Source organism: Wolffia australiana, chromosome 10 (genome assembly GCF_029677425.1).
Source record: "Wolffia australiana isolate 7733 chromosome 10, ASM2967742v1".
In the NCBI taxonomy this organism is placed as follows: Eukaryota; Viridiplantae; Streptophyta; class Magnoliopsida; order Alismatales; family Araceae; genus Wolffia; species Wolffia australiana.
In genome coordinates this window covers 4,990,159-5,006,752 of record NC_135844.1, presented here as the reverse complement: position 1 = coordinate 5,006,752, position 16,594 = coordinate 4,990,159, and the positions used below count along the sequence as shown (strand labels likewise).

At 41.7% G+C, this 16,594-nt stretch overlaps 2 protein-coding genes across 2 annotated transcripts; one reads left to right on the top strand and one right to left on the bottom strand.

Annotated features, from left to right (window-relative positions):
* Positions 1–212: 212 nt before the first annotated feature.
* On the top strand, positions 213–3,229 carry LOC144708574 (glutamate receptor 2.9-like). Its single transcript, XM_078581968.1, has 4 exons — positions 213–1,540; positions 1,626–1,938; positions 2,157–2,560; positions 2,650–3,229. Exons 1-4 carry the CDS (start codon positions 215–217, stop codon positions 3,196–3,198), a joined length of 2,592 nt encoding a protein of 863 aa, XP_078438094.1. The 5' UTR covers positions 213–214; the 3' UTR covers positions 3,199–3,229.
* Positions 3,230–12,123: 8,894 nt separating this feature from the next.
* On the bottom strand, positions 12,124–15,962 carry LOC144708712 (BTB/POZ domain-containing protein At1g55760-like). The gene is made up of 4 exons (XM_078582136.1): positions 15,765–15,962; positions 15,522–15,667; positions 13,903–14,009; positions 12,124–12,933 (listed from the first exon to the last, which is right to left on the bottom strand). The coding sequence occupies exons 1-4, from the start codon at positions 15,881–15,883 to the stop codon at positions 12,328–12,330; spliced, it is 978 nt and encodes a 325-aa protein (XP_078438262.1). The 5' UTR covers positions 15,884–15,962; the 3' UTR covers positions 12,124–12,327.
* Between the last annotated feature and the right edge of the window lie 632 nt (positions 15,963–16,594).

Sequence of the window (16,594 nt, the reverse complement as noted above, 5' to 3'; positions counted from 1 at the left end):
ATCGCTGCGGCCGAACGTTTGATTGTAACACGGCCTTTCTCGTATTGAAATCTGGCGGATGTTAATTCAAATTTAGCTCATAATTAGCATACCTGCTTCTACTACACTCTAGCTTGATAGGTTTCAGTTTTTCTCTGAGTATGCCTCCTTAACCTTGCTTCGATTCATATTTTCTTCCATAATTATCTGTCTTTTCCATTCAGCCGCGGATTTGATGATCAAAGAAGAAGTTGAAGCCGTTTTAGGCCCTCAGACATCCGACGAAGCCGCCTTCGTCGCTCTTCTCGGAAACGCCAACAAAGTCCCCGTTCTCTCCTTCTCGGCCACGAGCCCTTCAGTATCTCACGACAAGACCAAGTTCTTTATCCGCGCTGCAGTCAGCGACTCCTTTCAGGCGACCACCATAGCCGCCTTGGTCTCCCACTTCGCTTGGAAACAGGTCGTACCCATCTACGAACAGTCCGAGTTTGGGGCCGGAATAGTGCCCCACGTCGTCAACGCCTTAAACGCTATCGGCGTCCGCGTCCCCTACAAAAGCGCTATCGACCCGTCATCCTCACCTGAACTCATCTCAATGGAGCTCTACAAGCTGATGAGCATGGAGTGTAAAGTATTCCTCGTTCATATGCAGAAGAGTCTGGCGCTAAGGTTATTTTCCGAGGCAAGAGAGGTGGGAATGATGAGCAAAGGCTTCGCGTGGATCTTATCAGATGCGCTGACGAGCTTGTTGGGGACCGTCAACGCTTCGGTTCTCCGCAGAGATTTCTTCGGCGTTGTAGGCGTCAACCTTGTAGTCCCCAGATCAGGAAAGCTTAAAGATTTCGAGAGCAGATGGCTACTAGCGTCTCGCCTCGCTAACCCAGAAACAGAGCGCTCGGATTTGACTGTTTTCGGCCTATGGGCGTACGATGCAGTTTGGGCTCTCGCCATGGCGGCTGAAACCGTCGACCCAGATAAGAAAAGCCTGATGCAGCCGCAGGATTTTACAAATCAGACGGTCTTGATGAAGAGTAGCGCATCCAGTATTGGACCTCGCTTGTTGGACGCTTTACTTGAGGTAGAGTTCCATGGCCTCAGCGGTGAGTTTCTGCTAGTGAACGGCGAGCGTAAGAAGCCTCTTTTTGAGATAGTAAACGTTGCCGGAGGAAGCCAGAGCACAGTTGGATTTTGGACGGAGAAGGACTTTCTACGAGATGTGGGGAGAGATGGGTTATCGTTTCCTTCTCCTGGATTATCACCGGTGATATGGCCTGGGGACACGACAACAGTCCCCAAAGGATGGGATTTCAATCCTGTGGTGGGAAAGAAGCTGAGAATCTTAGTTCCTGGGCCTGTTGACCCTGGATTTCAACGCTTGCTGACTGCTGAAACTGACCCTGAAACGGGGAAGCTAGTCGTCGGCGGATACGTCATCGAAGTGTTTGAAACCGCTTTGAAGGAAATGCCCTACGCGGTCCCCGTTGAGTATGTGCAGCATAGAGTGGCACCCGGTATGAAGAAGCCCTGCTACGATGAACTTGTCCAGCTGGTTTTCCAGAAGGTTGACCAAAACCTCTGATAATTGTTAAATTTCTGGTCTGATAAAGAGACTAATAGAAGATGTTAATGTCGGTTTCGTTTTGCAGAAGTACGATGGGCTAGTGGGAGACACAACGATCACGGCGAATCGGTCAAATTATGTTGATTTTACACTGCCCTACGCCACGTCGGGGATCAGGATGATAGTGCCGCAAGGGAAACAAAGGAGAACGAGCGCGTTGATGTTCTTGAAACCGCTCAGTTGGAAGCTGTGGATAGTCACCGCAGGATCTTTCTTCTTCACAGGTTTTGTCGTGTGGGTTCTAGAACACCGACTCAATGAAGATTTTCGTGGACCCATAGACGCCCAAGTTGGCACCACGTCCTACTTTATTTTCTCCACTCTTGTCTTCGCACACAGTAAGCTCATTGTATCCTTTGTCGATTTTTCATTCAGTCATCTAAGCCTTTCACAATCCATTGGATTTACGTACCTGTCTATTTCTGCATTTAGATGTATATTTTAATGAATTTATGTTTGTATTTACGTATGTACGTCTCCTGTCGTCCATATACGTTGAACTTCAGTGACTTTCTCTGATTTTGGTCCTTCGCTTTTGTTTGGGACATTATGCCAGAGGAGAACATTCGTAGTAACATTGCAAGGGTGGTGATCATTATTTGGGTTTTGGTTGTGCTTGTTCTTCAGTCTAGCTACACTGCTAGTCTAAGCTCCATGCTCTTCATAAAGCATCTAAGGTCTACTACTCTGGAGTTAAAAGACATCCCCAGGGGAGAAAGAGTCGGTTATCTTAAAGGCTCGTTTACGGGAAAATTGCTTTTAAAGGAAGGCCTGGACCCTAGAATGCTGAAGCCTCTCACTTCTCCACGGGATTATGTAGACGCTCTAAATAATGGAAGCAGTGGGGGAGGCGTTGGCGCAATTTTTGATGAGATTCCATACATCCGCGTCTTCCTCAAAGATTATTTCAAAAATTACACCATGGTTGGAGGTCCCTATAAAGCTGGAGGATTTGGATTTGTAAGCGCCACTTTTAAGCATCATTCTGTTCAAACTGATTTATTTTCATGTTTAATTGATGACATCGCCGTGTGTTTTGACAATTGTAGGCTTTTCAGAAAGGATCCCCGCTGGTGCCAGACCTATCTATCGCCATCTTACGCTTGGCCGAAGGAGATAGAATAGTAGAGATAGAGAAAAGATGGCTCGGAGATCTTAATTATTACGCGTCTGAGGAAAATAATTATTCTGAGGAGAGGCTCAATTTCGACAAGATATGGGGTTTGTTCCTCATTACTGGGGTCGTCTCTGGCTTAGCTATGCTGGTGTTTCTTATTACCCTCCTCCGTGAAAAGATAAAAGAAGGACAAAGGGCCAGCTCGGGCCAGCCATTCGAACATAAACAAATGGCAGTGAGTAAATTATGTGATGGTAATGCCGGGAGGTTCTTTCTGCTCAAACCCAGTAAAAAAGCGCAGGTGATCCCAAGAGATATGGATGCTTCAACTTCTAGCGCGAAGACAGAATATGAAATGTCGGAAGAATCTCTGAATAATTACCATTCTTCGTCAAGCAAACTTGGTTCTCGAAAAGAAGAAGCACCGGAGCATGCGAATGCTAGCACTTCAGAATGGGACAGCATCACAACAGTGGTGTAAGATCATTAATGGAAGGTTGTAGCTGCAAGTTATATAGATACAGTTGAGTAAGTATAAAATCTACAGAATTGTTAATTTGTGCATGAATGTGTGAAGGAAATATATGATGTCAGAATCCACGGATGTTTGAAATTAAGTGATCATATTTGAGGGGCAATGGCTCGTGAAGTTCACTGATTTAAGCGTTAGGATAATTAATATGTCATCTCTAGCTCTATTTTGACAAAATAATATAGTTTAAATGCAATAATATCTAGAAATGATATTTGAAAATTAAATCATTGGAGATAAAAAGTCTAGTGAGTTACTAACAGAAAACTTAGTTGAGAAAATTTGAGAAAAAATGAACGCATATTTCTTGACTCTGTGTACGAACATCCAAAACAATGTTCTCACATAAACTTGGTGACCCAACTTGAATACTCTTTATTACTTACCCTTGGCATTAAAATATGTAATTGTCTGTTATTTCGTTGACCTTGATGTGATGACTTGTAAGTAATAAAGAAATATGTAGATGTTAATAGATTGTCACTCTTGTGATGGACTTTCAGAATCTGTGTTACTATCAACACTTCAATGCAGAAGATAACATTCCTTAGCTTTAAATATATGTTAGAGAGTGCCATAGTTTATGGTGCATTTCATATACTGGGGAAGGCCATTTACATTTTTTTCATTTATTATACATTTACGGTTGATATCCTGACTCCTGCAAGTGGCCAAACAGGTAATTTCTATATGAGAGGCAGAAGGTAACAGACAGATCCTTCAGTGTGGATGTTGAGGATCTTAACTTAATGGAGCCTAAAATATGTATCCAGCCAACCTCAGGAATCCACCAGGAGTATTGGGATGAGATTAAACAAAAACCATACAGTGGTTGGAGAAAAAACAAATCTTTGAATGGGATGATAAATGTTCATAATATAGGTCCAAAACAACATGTATAAAAAGGATAAAAGAGAACAAGTTCACCAAGGGGCTAATGCCTAAATAAGATGCACACTTGGTGTCACCTCCTTAATAAAGCCCTTTTTGTGAGATATTATGTTGTCCCCATGTCTTCTCCAACTCTCCAATTACTAAGCTTGAACCTTCCAAGGTTGTGTTAAGTTCTATAGGCCTTGACATGGATGAAGAAATCAAAATGATACATTGCGCAAGACTTTTGGAAAAATGCACGGCATTGATAAAAACATGAAATGAAGTACTATTGCGCGGATCGCTTTCGTGACTTCTTGGATCCCAGAGTGAGACGCTTCGAGTTACTCAAGTATGCAACCTCTAGACATATCTATGTGATCCTCGGCACGTTCAACATCCTTCTTCTCATTGACGAGCCCCGTTCAATTTTTATCATCGTCGTTACGTCGTCCCAATTGCATAAGGGGTAAAGAAGGGTTGTGGGAAGAAAGGAGAAGAATTGGAAAGGCCCATAAACAATTCTGGCCTCAGTGAATTTTGTTTAGGGCCTTCCCTCATTTATACTAAGTGGGTATTTTAATTATATCTTTCGACGTCCAAAAGACCATTTGCATGCGAGCTTCTAGACCCATTTATTACTATACTTAACGAATCCAATGGCCAATGGCCTTTATTGGCGGTCCAAATTAAGTAATTGTATCATTATATAGGTTAATTAATGTCGGATTGATTTAATCCAATTGATATGTTGAGTCTCCGACACGTGGGGTGCCAAGCTACACCTTGTGCTCTAGAAGATACAAAGGACTGTATATCAAGTCACTCTTGGAACCTTTTCGTCATCGGTTACCTTGGACGACTTAGGGTATGGTCCACTACCAAACCCTAAACGGTCATCGAGTAAGTATTAACACATTCAGAAATCATCGCAGAACACTTCTCCGACATTTCAATGCTAGAGTCAAGGACTTCATCCCATCATCTTCCTTGAGGCGCCACCTCTTATACAGAGAGTGGACAATCCCATCTTGACCACTCAACCGTCTCTGTAAACTTCTTGATGTACCCAAACTAAGACTCGTTGACCGTAGTCAAAGTACAACAGTTCGTCCGCAACATGTCTTTTGTGTCTCAGGTCAAAGGACTACTTACACAACTGATTGTTAAATTGGTATAATACCATTCAGGGATTTGTACGAGATCAATTTCATGAACTCTTTTTGCTAAAGAGTACCTGGTGTCTCTCCTTAATGTCTCCACACTAATGGCTATGGGACCGGCCATACTCATCATATGAGGGAGGCTAGATAGTGTTATCATATCAGGACACTTTGACGTCCTTCTCGCGTAGCCTTCAAATCAAAATGTTTAGAACAAATGCTCAAAAACTAGTTATCTATGTATTACGATATCATCATAATTCATTGTGACTGATCATGTATTCATGGACTTCATTATATGCGTCACATGTGCATTATAAAGAATATGTTCTATTAATGAACATGGAACGAGATGTGAAATGTGTATGGGTTCCCGATCATATATATTTCCATCAGGTTGCTCATAGGATACTCTCAATAATTCCTTCTAGAAATCTCTCAGAATTCCATTTGAATTCCACCTCAATATCAGGTAGACACCTCCTCTTATGATGTTCTTTATATGCTTTTAGAAACATGAGTGAAGTTCGTGAACGAATCCTCTTAGCCAGACTAGTTCATTTATTCCCTTACTATGTGCCATATAATATTCCTTAATTGTAGATAATGCAATTGTAGACTGTAAAATATCTTGCCAATTAACATTATTGTCTCCCATGGTAAAAACATAGATGGTAAGAGACATTATCTGATGCAGGACAACTAGGGAGGCTGACGACTAGGGAGAGGGGAATGATAATGATGGTGGAGAATGCAGGACAGGTTTGGGTAGAGGGGTAAAACAGGACACAAAATTCACACGATCGAATTCGAAAACTTAAAACCGATGAAATAATGGTGGTGCAGCCCCGTTCCTTGTCGAGGGCAGGAGTACTGTCTTCAACCACCGCGACGATGACTAAGCACCAAATCCAATACTCGAATTCACGTTCGCGAGAAATCTCACAAAAGGAAGAATTTGTGGAAGTTTCAAGAAAATCAAATCAAATCTGACAGCGGTGTAAGAATCCTGGTGGAACACTAGACGAAGAACACATGACACTAAAGGAGTTCAGGCCTACCTCAGCACCGCAGTGCATGATGAGGCTGAGGGAAATTCAGGTCGTGACGCGGCTGGGCGATCCGGGCGTTGTATGGCCCACTGGACGAAATATCTAGGCGTTTTGGGCGTTGAGCGGCCTTGGCAGTGGGATGGCCGAACTAAGCCTGGTTGCTCGGTGGCCGGAGTGCTTGGGCATGGGGCGTCGTTGGCAGGATGATTGACATGCGCTTCGACAGGGTGTCGCGGATCTAACTGCGTGGTCAGTTTGGGGTCAAGGGGTAGTCGTTCCCTTGAGGGGTGCGGGGCAGCACCCCGACACCAAAACGGTATGCACGACGACCTGTGGCGGCGTGAGCGTCCGGGGCGTGGGCGGCCGGGTTAGCGGCCTACGCGGTGTCGCTTACCCCGGCGGTTGGTGGCGGTGCCTGGGGCGTTGGGCAGCCTAGTGCCTTGGCGCAGAGCGGCCAGGCGCTAGGGCCGGGGGTGGCTTGGCGCTAGGGCGCTGGGCGGCCTCGCGCCTGGGCGCGGGCCGACTTGGCGCTAGGGTGCGGGGGCGGCCTAGCGCTAGGACGGGGGGGGCGGCCTGACGCTAAGGTGTTGGGCGGCCTTGCGCTTGGGTGCGGGCGGCCTGGCGCTAGGGCACGAGGCGGCTGATAACTTGCAAATTAATATGATTAATTAATGAGTTTTACATTATATTTATGTATTTTACTGACTATATTTCATGTTATCATATTAAAATAAAGATAAATCAGTTACACTCTCATTTTACTATTATTTCTGATTTTTTATCATTTTTTACATGGAATTTAACCTCATTTTAATGAAGAAATATTTTTTGCAGGGCTTTAACTACTTGGCTTAAGGTTGGTAAGTGTTATCATGATTTTTATGGAATTTTTCCATATTTTTATAATTTTTTGACCGTTATATAGCCAAGAAATAATTTTTTACATATTTAAATAACATATATTTAATTTATTTAGCATTTTATAATACATTTATCTATATATTAAGGGGCATCCACGTCATTCGCCCGAAATTCGGGTGAATGAGCAGATAATTATTATATAATTATAAAAGAGAGAAGAGAGAGAGAAGAATAGTCAAAATAAGCGGCTTAAGATTTAAAATATATATAAAAGAGAGGAGAGAGAGAGAGAAGAATAGTCAAAATAAGCGGCTTACGATTTAAAATAGGGTAAATTGTCCCATATATCCCAGGTTTTTAAAAATGTACGCGATCTATCCCAGGTTTTTTTTTCACGCGACCTATCCCCAAGTTTTTAAAACTTCCGCAATCTATCCCCAAGTTTTTAAAACTTCTGCGATATATCCCCATGTTTGCGGATGCTGACGTGGCATCTGACGCGGACGGCGAAATGGGCAGCTGGGCTGACCGTAATAGACGTGGCATCCAAGTCGGACGCCACGTCCGCGTCGAAAAACCCTGGGAGAGAGAGAGTGATCACAGAGAGAGAGAGGGAGGGAGAGAGACCACAGAGAGAGAGAGAGAAGGGGGGAGAGAGAGAGATCACGGAAGAGAGAGAACGAGGGGAAGAGAGATCACGGAAGAGAGAGAGAGACTGATCGCGGAGAGGGAGAGGGAGGGAGAGAGACCGCATAGAGAGAGAAGGGGATAGAGAGAGAGATCACAGAAGAGAGAGAAAGAGGGGAAGAGAGGTCACGGAAGAGAGAGAGAGACTGATCGCGGAGAGAGAGGGAGGGAGAGAGCTCGCAGAGAGAGAGAAGGAGAGAGAGAGAGAGATCATGGAAGAGAGAGGAAGAGAGAGAGACCGATCGCGCAAGAGAGAGAGAGAGCGCGAGAGAGAGAGAGAGATCGCGGAGGGAGAGAGAGAGTGGGGTTTTTTCCCGACGACGACGTGGCGTCCGACTTGGATGCCACGTCTATCACGGTCAGCCCACTTGGATGCCGCGTCGGACGCCACATCATCGTCGGGAAAATGCAGGATAGATCGCGGTTTTTTTAGAACACGGGATAGATCGCGGACGATTTAAAAAACTGGGGATAGATCGCGGATAGAGGATAGATCGCGGACATTTTTAAAAACCGGGGATAGATCGCGGACATTTTTAAAAACTTGGGATATATGGGACAATTTGCCGTTTAAAATATATAAAAGAGAGAAGAGAGAGAGAAGAATAGTCAAAATAAGCGACTTATGATTTAAAATATATAAAAGAGAGAGAGAGTGAGACTTTCTGTTTTTTTATTATTTCAGGGTGACGTGGACAATGATTGTTCTCCAATCATTGCGGGCGGCCGACGCGGACAACGAAGGTCGACACGTGATCCCATAAGGCGGAAAACGAGAAATAAGCTCAACCAATCAGGAAAAATCATTTTTATAGAAAATAAAACGATCCAATGGTTCAGATTTACCCTCACTAAAACCTTGATATCTTGAGATCTAGATGTCAGATTGGGCTGAAATTTTGAGGGTAGGTTCGTCTTTTCCCCCTCTACAATCCAGACAATTAAATGGAGTTCTCGAAAAGGGCGAAAATCACTTTTGGATGCTCTCCCCCAAGCAATTGGCCAGGAAGGACACATGAGGGATTCTTGAAGTCGACAGATCTTGGTTCTGAACTCAAATTTTTAAGTCTCTGATTCGTATTTCAATCATCTTCTTGAACAATTCTAAAACGCCGAGGCATGGGCGAAATGTACATGCCCTAGAAGTTTGTTTTGAATGAAATTAGCACTTCGTTTTGATTCTGATTTAAGATCTGATTTTGTATCCTTAATTCTACATCAATTTAAAACATTTCTGCTTCATTAGATTTTTAATTTAGGGTCGGATTTCATCTTTTACCTAATTTCTCCGCTTTCTCTCTCTAAGTTAATTTGTTTAGTTTCTCTCTCTATATTTCGATTTTTATTGTTTAGGAATTTAATTTAACATATAAAAAACCTAAAAATAAAATTTGAATCGAAAATTCATCTATCTTGAAGTCCAAATTAAAAATCCCTTTCTTGACCATTTAATTCCCAATTTTAATTCATAAAAAGTTGTTCTAAAATTTTTTAATAATTGGGAAATTAATAATCTGAATTAATCGGAGCTTAAAATTATAATATTCCTATCTTTAATTTTCTGACCGAAATATTAAAATCAAAATTAAGTTTTACTTAATTTTGATTAATTAAAGAATATTATTAAGGATAATTAAGATTTATTAATTGCAAAATTAATTCATTCTTGAATTAATTTATTCAAATTGGATAAAAAATCTCATTTGTTGTTTCCCTGTGGTTCGACCCCTTACTTGCTCTATATGCATATTTAGTGATTAAGGGAAATTATAAATTTTATTGCATAAGTCTACAACCCCAAACAATGACATATTTTACATTCATTTTTTAGGCTTATCAGCAGCCAAGCGCGTGGGCGCTGGGCGGCCTTGCGTTGGGGCGCTGGGCTGCCTGGTGCTTCGGACGCCAGGTGGCCTGATGCGAGGGCGCTGGGAGGAAAGGAGGAGAGAAGAGGCGAGAAAGAGAGAGAGAGAGAGAGAGAGAGAGAGAGAGAGAGAGAGAGAGAGAGAGAGAAGGAGAAGGAGTTAGTCGGCGACGTGAGGCGGCGACGGCAGCGGTGGCGGTGATCAGGAGGGAAGGGGATAGGGAAGGCTAGGGCAAGTCCTCGAAGAAGAGTCTAACAAAAACTCAATTCTTGATTTATGACTTGCCTAACTATTTCTTGAAACATTGGCCTATACTTATAGGCCTTGGAGTAAAGAGAAAATGCAGTTAAAAGAAATAAAATAAAGATGAGCGATGTGACGAACGATGCGGTTTCGCGTCACATCAGGGGGCAGTTCTCGATCTGCCTTTGGCGACGTGTCAGGACGCGTGAAGGAGCGTGCGTGGGTGGAGACGTGCCTGACGCTGACTCATTGACTTGATCCGGTGACGATGGCGGCATGTCTTCAGCGGTCGTGTTGACTTCGGATGACGGTGGTGACGCGTCCGGTGTCGATGCGTTGATATCGTCGCCACCATTATCTTATTAAGGTCTCCAACATAATGTGAACCAACATAACCACAAACAGCGCCTCGACGTTTCCCAAACTCTAAATAACTATCAATGGTATCTCTTACATATCAAAAGATCCATTTCACTGCATGACAGCCAGACTTTCATTGTTTTGCCATATATCTGCTCGCAACACTAACAACATATGAAATGTACAAGCGAGTGCAAGTGAGTGGAAACGATTTCATACATCAAGCTACATACTGCACTATAGTGTGCGACGCTTTCCATATGGCTCTCTTCTTTGGCTGTTTTTGGTGATAAGGAGCTTGAAAGCTTAAAATGAGCAGCAAGAATCATGACCACTGGCTTATAATCCCACGTATAAAACATTTCAAAACCTTTTCAATGCACTTGGATTGGGATTGAAGCTTGCTTGTTCTTCGATTCCGTAGCATTTCCATTCCAAAGAACTTCTTTGTTACTCCCAAATTTTTCATCTCAATTCCTTCCAAAACTTGTCTCTAAGCTTGTTGGCTTCAGATATCTCTTTTGCATCAATTATTATATGATCAATATAAATCATAATGTAGACAAAATATTTCTTTGACAACTACATAATATGAACGCAATTCTAATATTTACCCTTTGTAAATCTAGTTCTCCTCGTACAAGCATCAAATCTGTTATACCATTTCCTTGGACACTTGTTTAGTCTATATACAGAATTCTTTAGCAAAAACACATGGTCCTCCTTGCCTTTGATTGGGCCATTGGAGTCAAATTCTTTTGTTTTTGCTATAGAATTCTGAATATGGACTACACAAGTATCTAAGGAAATGGTATAACAGATTTTACGCTTTTATGAGGAGAGCTGGATTTACATAGGGTAAGTTTTACAATAGCGTTCATATTATGTGGTTGTCAAATAAGTATTTTGTCTCTTTTATGATTTATATTGATGACATAATAAAGTATTTTCACAAGTCGTTCTCTGCTTGACTTGGTGTAAGTCATTCTCTGCTTGATGTAATGCTTGACTGGGTGTAAGTCATTCTCTGCTTGGTGTAACCCTTGACATCGTGTAAGTCATTCTCTGCCTGGTGTAACGCTTGACTTCGTGTAAATCATTTTATGCGTGGTGTAACGCTTGACTTGGTTGAAGTCATTCTCTGCTTTAATTATACATGGTTATTAAAGTATTTTCACGATGAATTTTATCATAATATAAACTAATGAAAACAGGGAACAACATACGCAACTTGTAAAAACTAAAGTTACTTCCTTAGTCGGATACACTTATTATACAGACCCTTTGGATTTACTGACCAGACAAGACCTTGGCCTACCCATAGTTTAACTTTGGGTCAGGTCTAGGGTTGGCTTTGGACCGTCAGCCATTCTACAATCATCACCAGAGATTCTAGTTGACCGAATTGATTCCAACTTTTCCCATTGTGTGAGTTTTTTCCGTAGCAGATTGAAATTATGGGTTTGATCGACCCTAGACCAAAACCCAGTTTAAGGTTAGATTTTGGATTTCTCAGAAAAATTAGAAGTGTCAGTCCCCCAAGATGTAGGTTTCTTTGTTTCGATCCAAGACTTCCAAATTTTAAGTTAGGATTGGGTTTCTGAGATAATCAAATCAAGAACAATCACTTTCGAATGCCATTTCATGTTGTCTTCCTCATTGATGATCATATTCATGTTTTGCCATAATAGTTTCTAATCTCAATATTTGCAAAAGCAAGGACACATCACAAGGCAATAAGTTTTTCTCTCACGATTTTGCAAAGAAGCATGCAATTAAACATCTATTTTTCATGTTGGAAAGAAATATGACTATTGTTATCCTGGCTCCTGTACATAAATCCACTTCGCCAATTTACATTCAGATATCCAGGGACTTCCTTTGAGGCAGTGAATTGCATCTTGAATTACGCTAAAAAGCTTTTAACTCAACCATGCAAAGCCTGCAAAGGCAAGGGCCTAGAGTCCTATTTTTTCAGTCACCCTTCCAGGCTGCAAGAACCTCTTGGACCACAAGCACTACAAGCTCCCTGTCAGCGTTGCGCAGGAAGGTAATCAACTCATCATGTAGATCATAAATCCTTCCAAACTCCACCAGATACTTCATACACGCGCTCTTCAGAGTCTGAAGCCTATAGAGATGCGCATTTTGCAACCTCACAAAGACGTTACCTCGACCAACATCTTCAGCTAGGCTGGCTTCACATGCCTCCCGGAGATCGTCCACATCGTACTTGTCTGCTGCATGGAGAAGCGGCATCCGGTGGGGGATGAACTCTTCAATTTTAATGAAACCATAGAGGTACTGAAGAAAGGCATTGAACGAGGCAGTGGACATATCGGTGACGTCCACAGTCGCAAGCTCTTTCTCCTTTAAGTTGTGGGAGAACATGCTGCAGAAGACAGGTGAGCGGGCGGCGAGAATGGCGCGGTGGGCAGCAGTGGTGCCGTCTGAGGTGTTGATGGTGATATCCGTGAAGGCGCCATCAGCGAGCAATTGTCGGAGGGCGCTGATTGTCGGCACGATTGCATCAGGTAGACGGTTGCTGCCCCAAATCGAGACTGGCTCACCGACACCGGCCTGCATGAGGAAGACGAGAGGAGGTTTGTGAGAAGGATATCATCTCACTAGAAGAAAGTCTGCAATTTTGATAGCACCTCACCCTGCAGTATTGAATTCTGGTACATACACAAATTCCGTTTTGCTGAATACATTATTGACTCCTTTTCTTCTTCATCTTCTTTGTGTCCTTCCCTCTCTCTCCCTACAGTTTTTCTTCCTTTTCTCTACTGTTACAATGCCCGCGATCTTCAAACTCACGAAAAATATGAGGAAGATAGGTGGGGAGAAGAGAGAAATAAGAAGATGAGAGGTTAGAATGGCCACAAGAACTTCCAAACTGGAAGTTATCGCCCTCACAGCAGCCAAAAAACCTCAAAGCTATCATTCATCAGAAGGTTTATCTATTGACCTTACATAATATTCATAACCCTAAGATTTTCACGAATTATTATTTTGACACTTGTTGACCCGGTCTTCTGTGGTGAGTCCTTATCAGGACCCCAGCAATCTACTTTGATTCATCAGAGGTTGAAGGGTTTCTTTCTGCAGAATGCGCTGTTTGATTAAGATTAAAACATAAACAATAGAGAGTGATATGGATAGCAAAGGTAAGTGATAAATAGGAAGACTGACTATTCAAAAAGCATAGAGATATCAATAGAGAGATAGAAATTTATGCGTCAATCTCAGTCGTGTGACTTTCAATCTCGATTGAATATCTCATTTGCATAGACGAGAGGAAGGTTGGAGGGTTCTGTTCTATTGGGAGAAGGCAAATTTTCTTGTGATGAGATGCTCGATTCAGATTGAAAGCCAGAATACTGAGAGTGAAAAATATATAGGCATGGACATACAGACTGAAAAATATAAAAGTACATAGGTATGGTGGAGAGAAATATTTGCATATCAGTCTGAATTGTGTCCTTCAATCAACATAGAATACTGAACGCCGGGACATGATAAGTGGGTTAGAGGGTCTTTACTTACCGCCTTCAAGTCAAAAAACTCGACATCAATGATGACCTTGCCAGAGAGCCCAGGATCAATAGCCCACATAAAGTCACTGCTATCCCTGAGCTTCCTCCGACAGACCTCTGAGAGGAACAAGTTGAGAAGATTGAGATCAACATTTGGATTAAATCAGCACTCAGAATGGCATTAAGTTGGTTGAACAAATTGAGAAAGGTATTCAATCGAGGTTTAGAGCTAAACCAGTTAAAAGTGATTGAGAAATATATTCATCTCCATCTCTACCCATATGATTGTATATTTTTCAACGGCACTCTGTTTATCCGTGTGTATAAGCCAACATCTTTTTCTTTCAGAAACAATTAGCCCGCATCTTTGTTTATCAATGTCTACATCTAAGACTACATCTAGTTCTATGTCACCCTTTATGTCTACACCTACACCAATGCATATGTCTATGTCTACATCTACCTCGTCCTTTACACCTACGTCTATTTATATGTTGTCTGTCTCTCTATGTCTATGCCTACGTCTATGCCAATGTCGGTATTTGACTCTCTTTATGTCTGTGTCTGTTTGTTTATTCTATGTTTATCTCTATGTATACTTCCCTGTCTATGTCAATGTCTATCCACATGTCTATGCTTGTGTCCATGGCATGCCCACGTCTAAGTCAATGTCCATGTACATATCCACGTCTATGTCTATATTTACGTCTATTGTGTGTCTCCATCTCTGTGTATGTTTACACCTACATCTATGTATGCCTATATCTATCTCTTGGACGATGTCTGTCTGCCCTCTATGTCTATGTCCATCTCTTGGATGATGTCTGCGAAACTCTATATGTCGATCTCTCGGATGATGTCTGTCTAATTCTATGTCTATGTCTATGTCTATCTCTTGGACGATGTCTGTCTACCTCTATTTCATGACCGTCAATATCTAGGTTTCGATCTATGTCTGTCAACGTTTTGGTTAGCATCTATGTCCATCTCTGTCTCTATGTCTATGTCTGTACATGTCTATGCCTATCTCTATCTCTATTTCTATGTCTCTTTATGTCCATATCTTAGTCTCTTCAGGTCAGTCCCTATCTCTATTTCTATGTCTATCTTTCTCTATGTCCATGTCTTTTCTCTACATGCGTATGCCTATCTCTATCTCTATTTCTATGTCTCTATATGTCCATATCTTAGTCTCTTCATTTCAGTCCCTATCTCTATTTCTATGTCTATCTCTCTCTCTCTCTCTATGTCCATGTCTTTTTTTCTATATGCCTATGCCTATCTCTATCTCTATGTCTATGTCTCTACATGTCCATATTTGTCTCTTCATGTCTATCCCTACCTCTATCTCTATTTCTATATCTCTCTATGTCCATGTCTCTGTCTCTTCATGTCTATGACTATCTCTAATTCTATTTCTATGTCCCTATAAGTCCATGTTTGTCTCTTGATCTCTATGCTTATCTCTATGTATATGTCTATGTCTCTACCTGACTATGTCTATCTCTATCTCGATATCAATATCTTTATACATCTATCCATCTGCATGTCTAAGTCTGTCTCCATCTCTATGCCTCCATATGTCTATGCAAATCTCTAAATCAAGGAGAAAGAGAGAAGATTAGTCACCAAGGTGCAGTATTTGGCGGCGTCGGCCAGTGAAGTAGAAGACCCGGATAACGAAAGAGGCGATGGGGGGACGCTCTTTGGCAAAAGTGGAAGCCTGAGGGAAAAGCCTGATAATTATCTGCTTGTTCTTCTCCACGGAGAGATGCCTGCAGCAAATACTTCGTGATCAGAGGAGAACCCAGAAAAAAACAGAGAGGATGAGAGAGAGATGATTAAGAAGATGAGACGAGAAAGAATTAGAACCAGTTCCAGCGACCGATTTCGAACGGTTTGGATTGGTGCCAGAAGCAGGCCTCGATGTTCTCTATACGCCATCGGGCGATTCGAGGGGTGACCTCAACTGGGCACTTTGATTCGTTCATCTTGTCCGGCGACAACGGAGGGATTTGAGCGATCAATGAAGAAATATGGGTCTGTCGCCGACTCTCAGTTCTCTCGGAAATACTCTTCCTCTATATATAGAAACCTAGACATGTAAAATACGACGAAAGTTTCTCCCATTCTCTCTCTCTCTCTCTCTCTCTCTCTCTCTTATATATATATATATATATATATATATATATATATATATATATATATATATATGTTTATCTCTCTATATCTCTATCCATCTACCTCTCTCTATATATTTCTCTATCCATCTATCTCTCTCTATATATCTTTATTCATCTATCTCTCTCTCCATCTCTCCATATCTCTATCCATCTATCTCTCTCTATATATCTTTATTTATCTATCTCTCTATCCATATCTCTATCCATCTATCTCTCTCTCCATCTCTCTATATCACTATCCCTCTATCTCTCGACCTCTCCATCGTTATATCTATACATCTCTCTCTATGTCCCCATTTCTGTGTATCTCTATTTTTCTCTCTATATCTCAAACTCTCCCTCTAGATCCATATCTATCTATTTATATATCAATCTATATCTCTAAATCTCTATCTATATCACTAGTTCACTATCTATGAATCTATCTCTCTATATATCTATCTATCTTTCTAGTTTACTATCTATCTGTCTATCTATATATATCTCTCTGTATCACTATCCGTCTCTCTAGGTCTTTAA

Bases quoted from the DNA above. Each gene is read 5' to 3' on its own strand.
- LOC144708574 (XM_078581968.1), top strand. From the start codon at position 215: ATGATCAAAGAAGAAGTTGAAGCCGTTTTAGGCCCTCAGACATCCGAC. The intron at 1,541-1,625 runs GTTGACCAAAAC...TTCGTTTTGCAG, and splicing joins TCCAGCTGGTTTTCCAGAAG to AAGTACGATGGGCTAGTGGG. The intron at 1,939-2,156 runs GTAAGCTCATTG...ACATTATGCCAG, and splicing joins CACTCTTGTCTTCGCACACA to AGGAGAACATTCGTAGTAAC.
- LOC144708712 (XM_078582136.1), bottom strand. From the start codon at position 15,883: ATGAACGAATCAAAGTGCCCAGTTGAGGTCACCCCTCGAATCGCCCGA. The intron at 15,668-15,764 runs GTTCTAATTCTT...TATTTGCTGCAG, and splicing joins GAAATCGGTCGCTGGAACTG to GCATCTCTCCGTGGAGAAGA. The intron at 14,010-15,521 runs GTGACTAATCTT...TGTTCCTCTCAG, and splicing joins CCGCCAAATACTGCACCTTG to AGGTCTGTCGGAGGAAGCTC.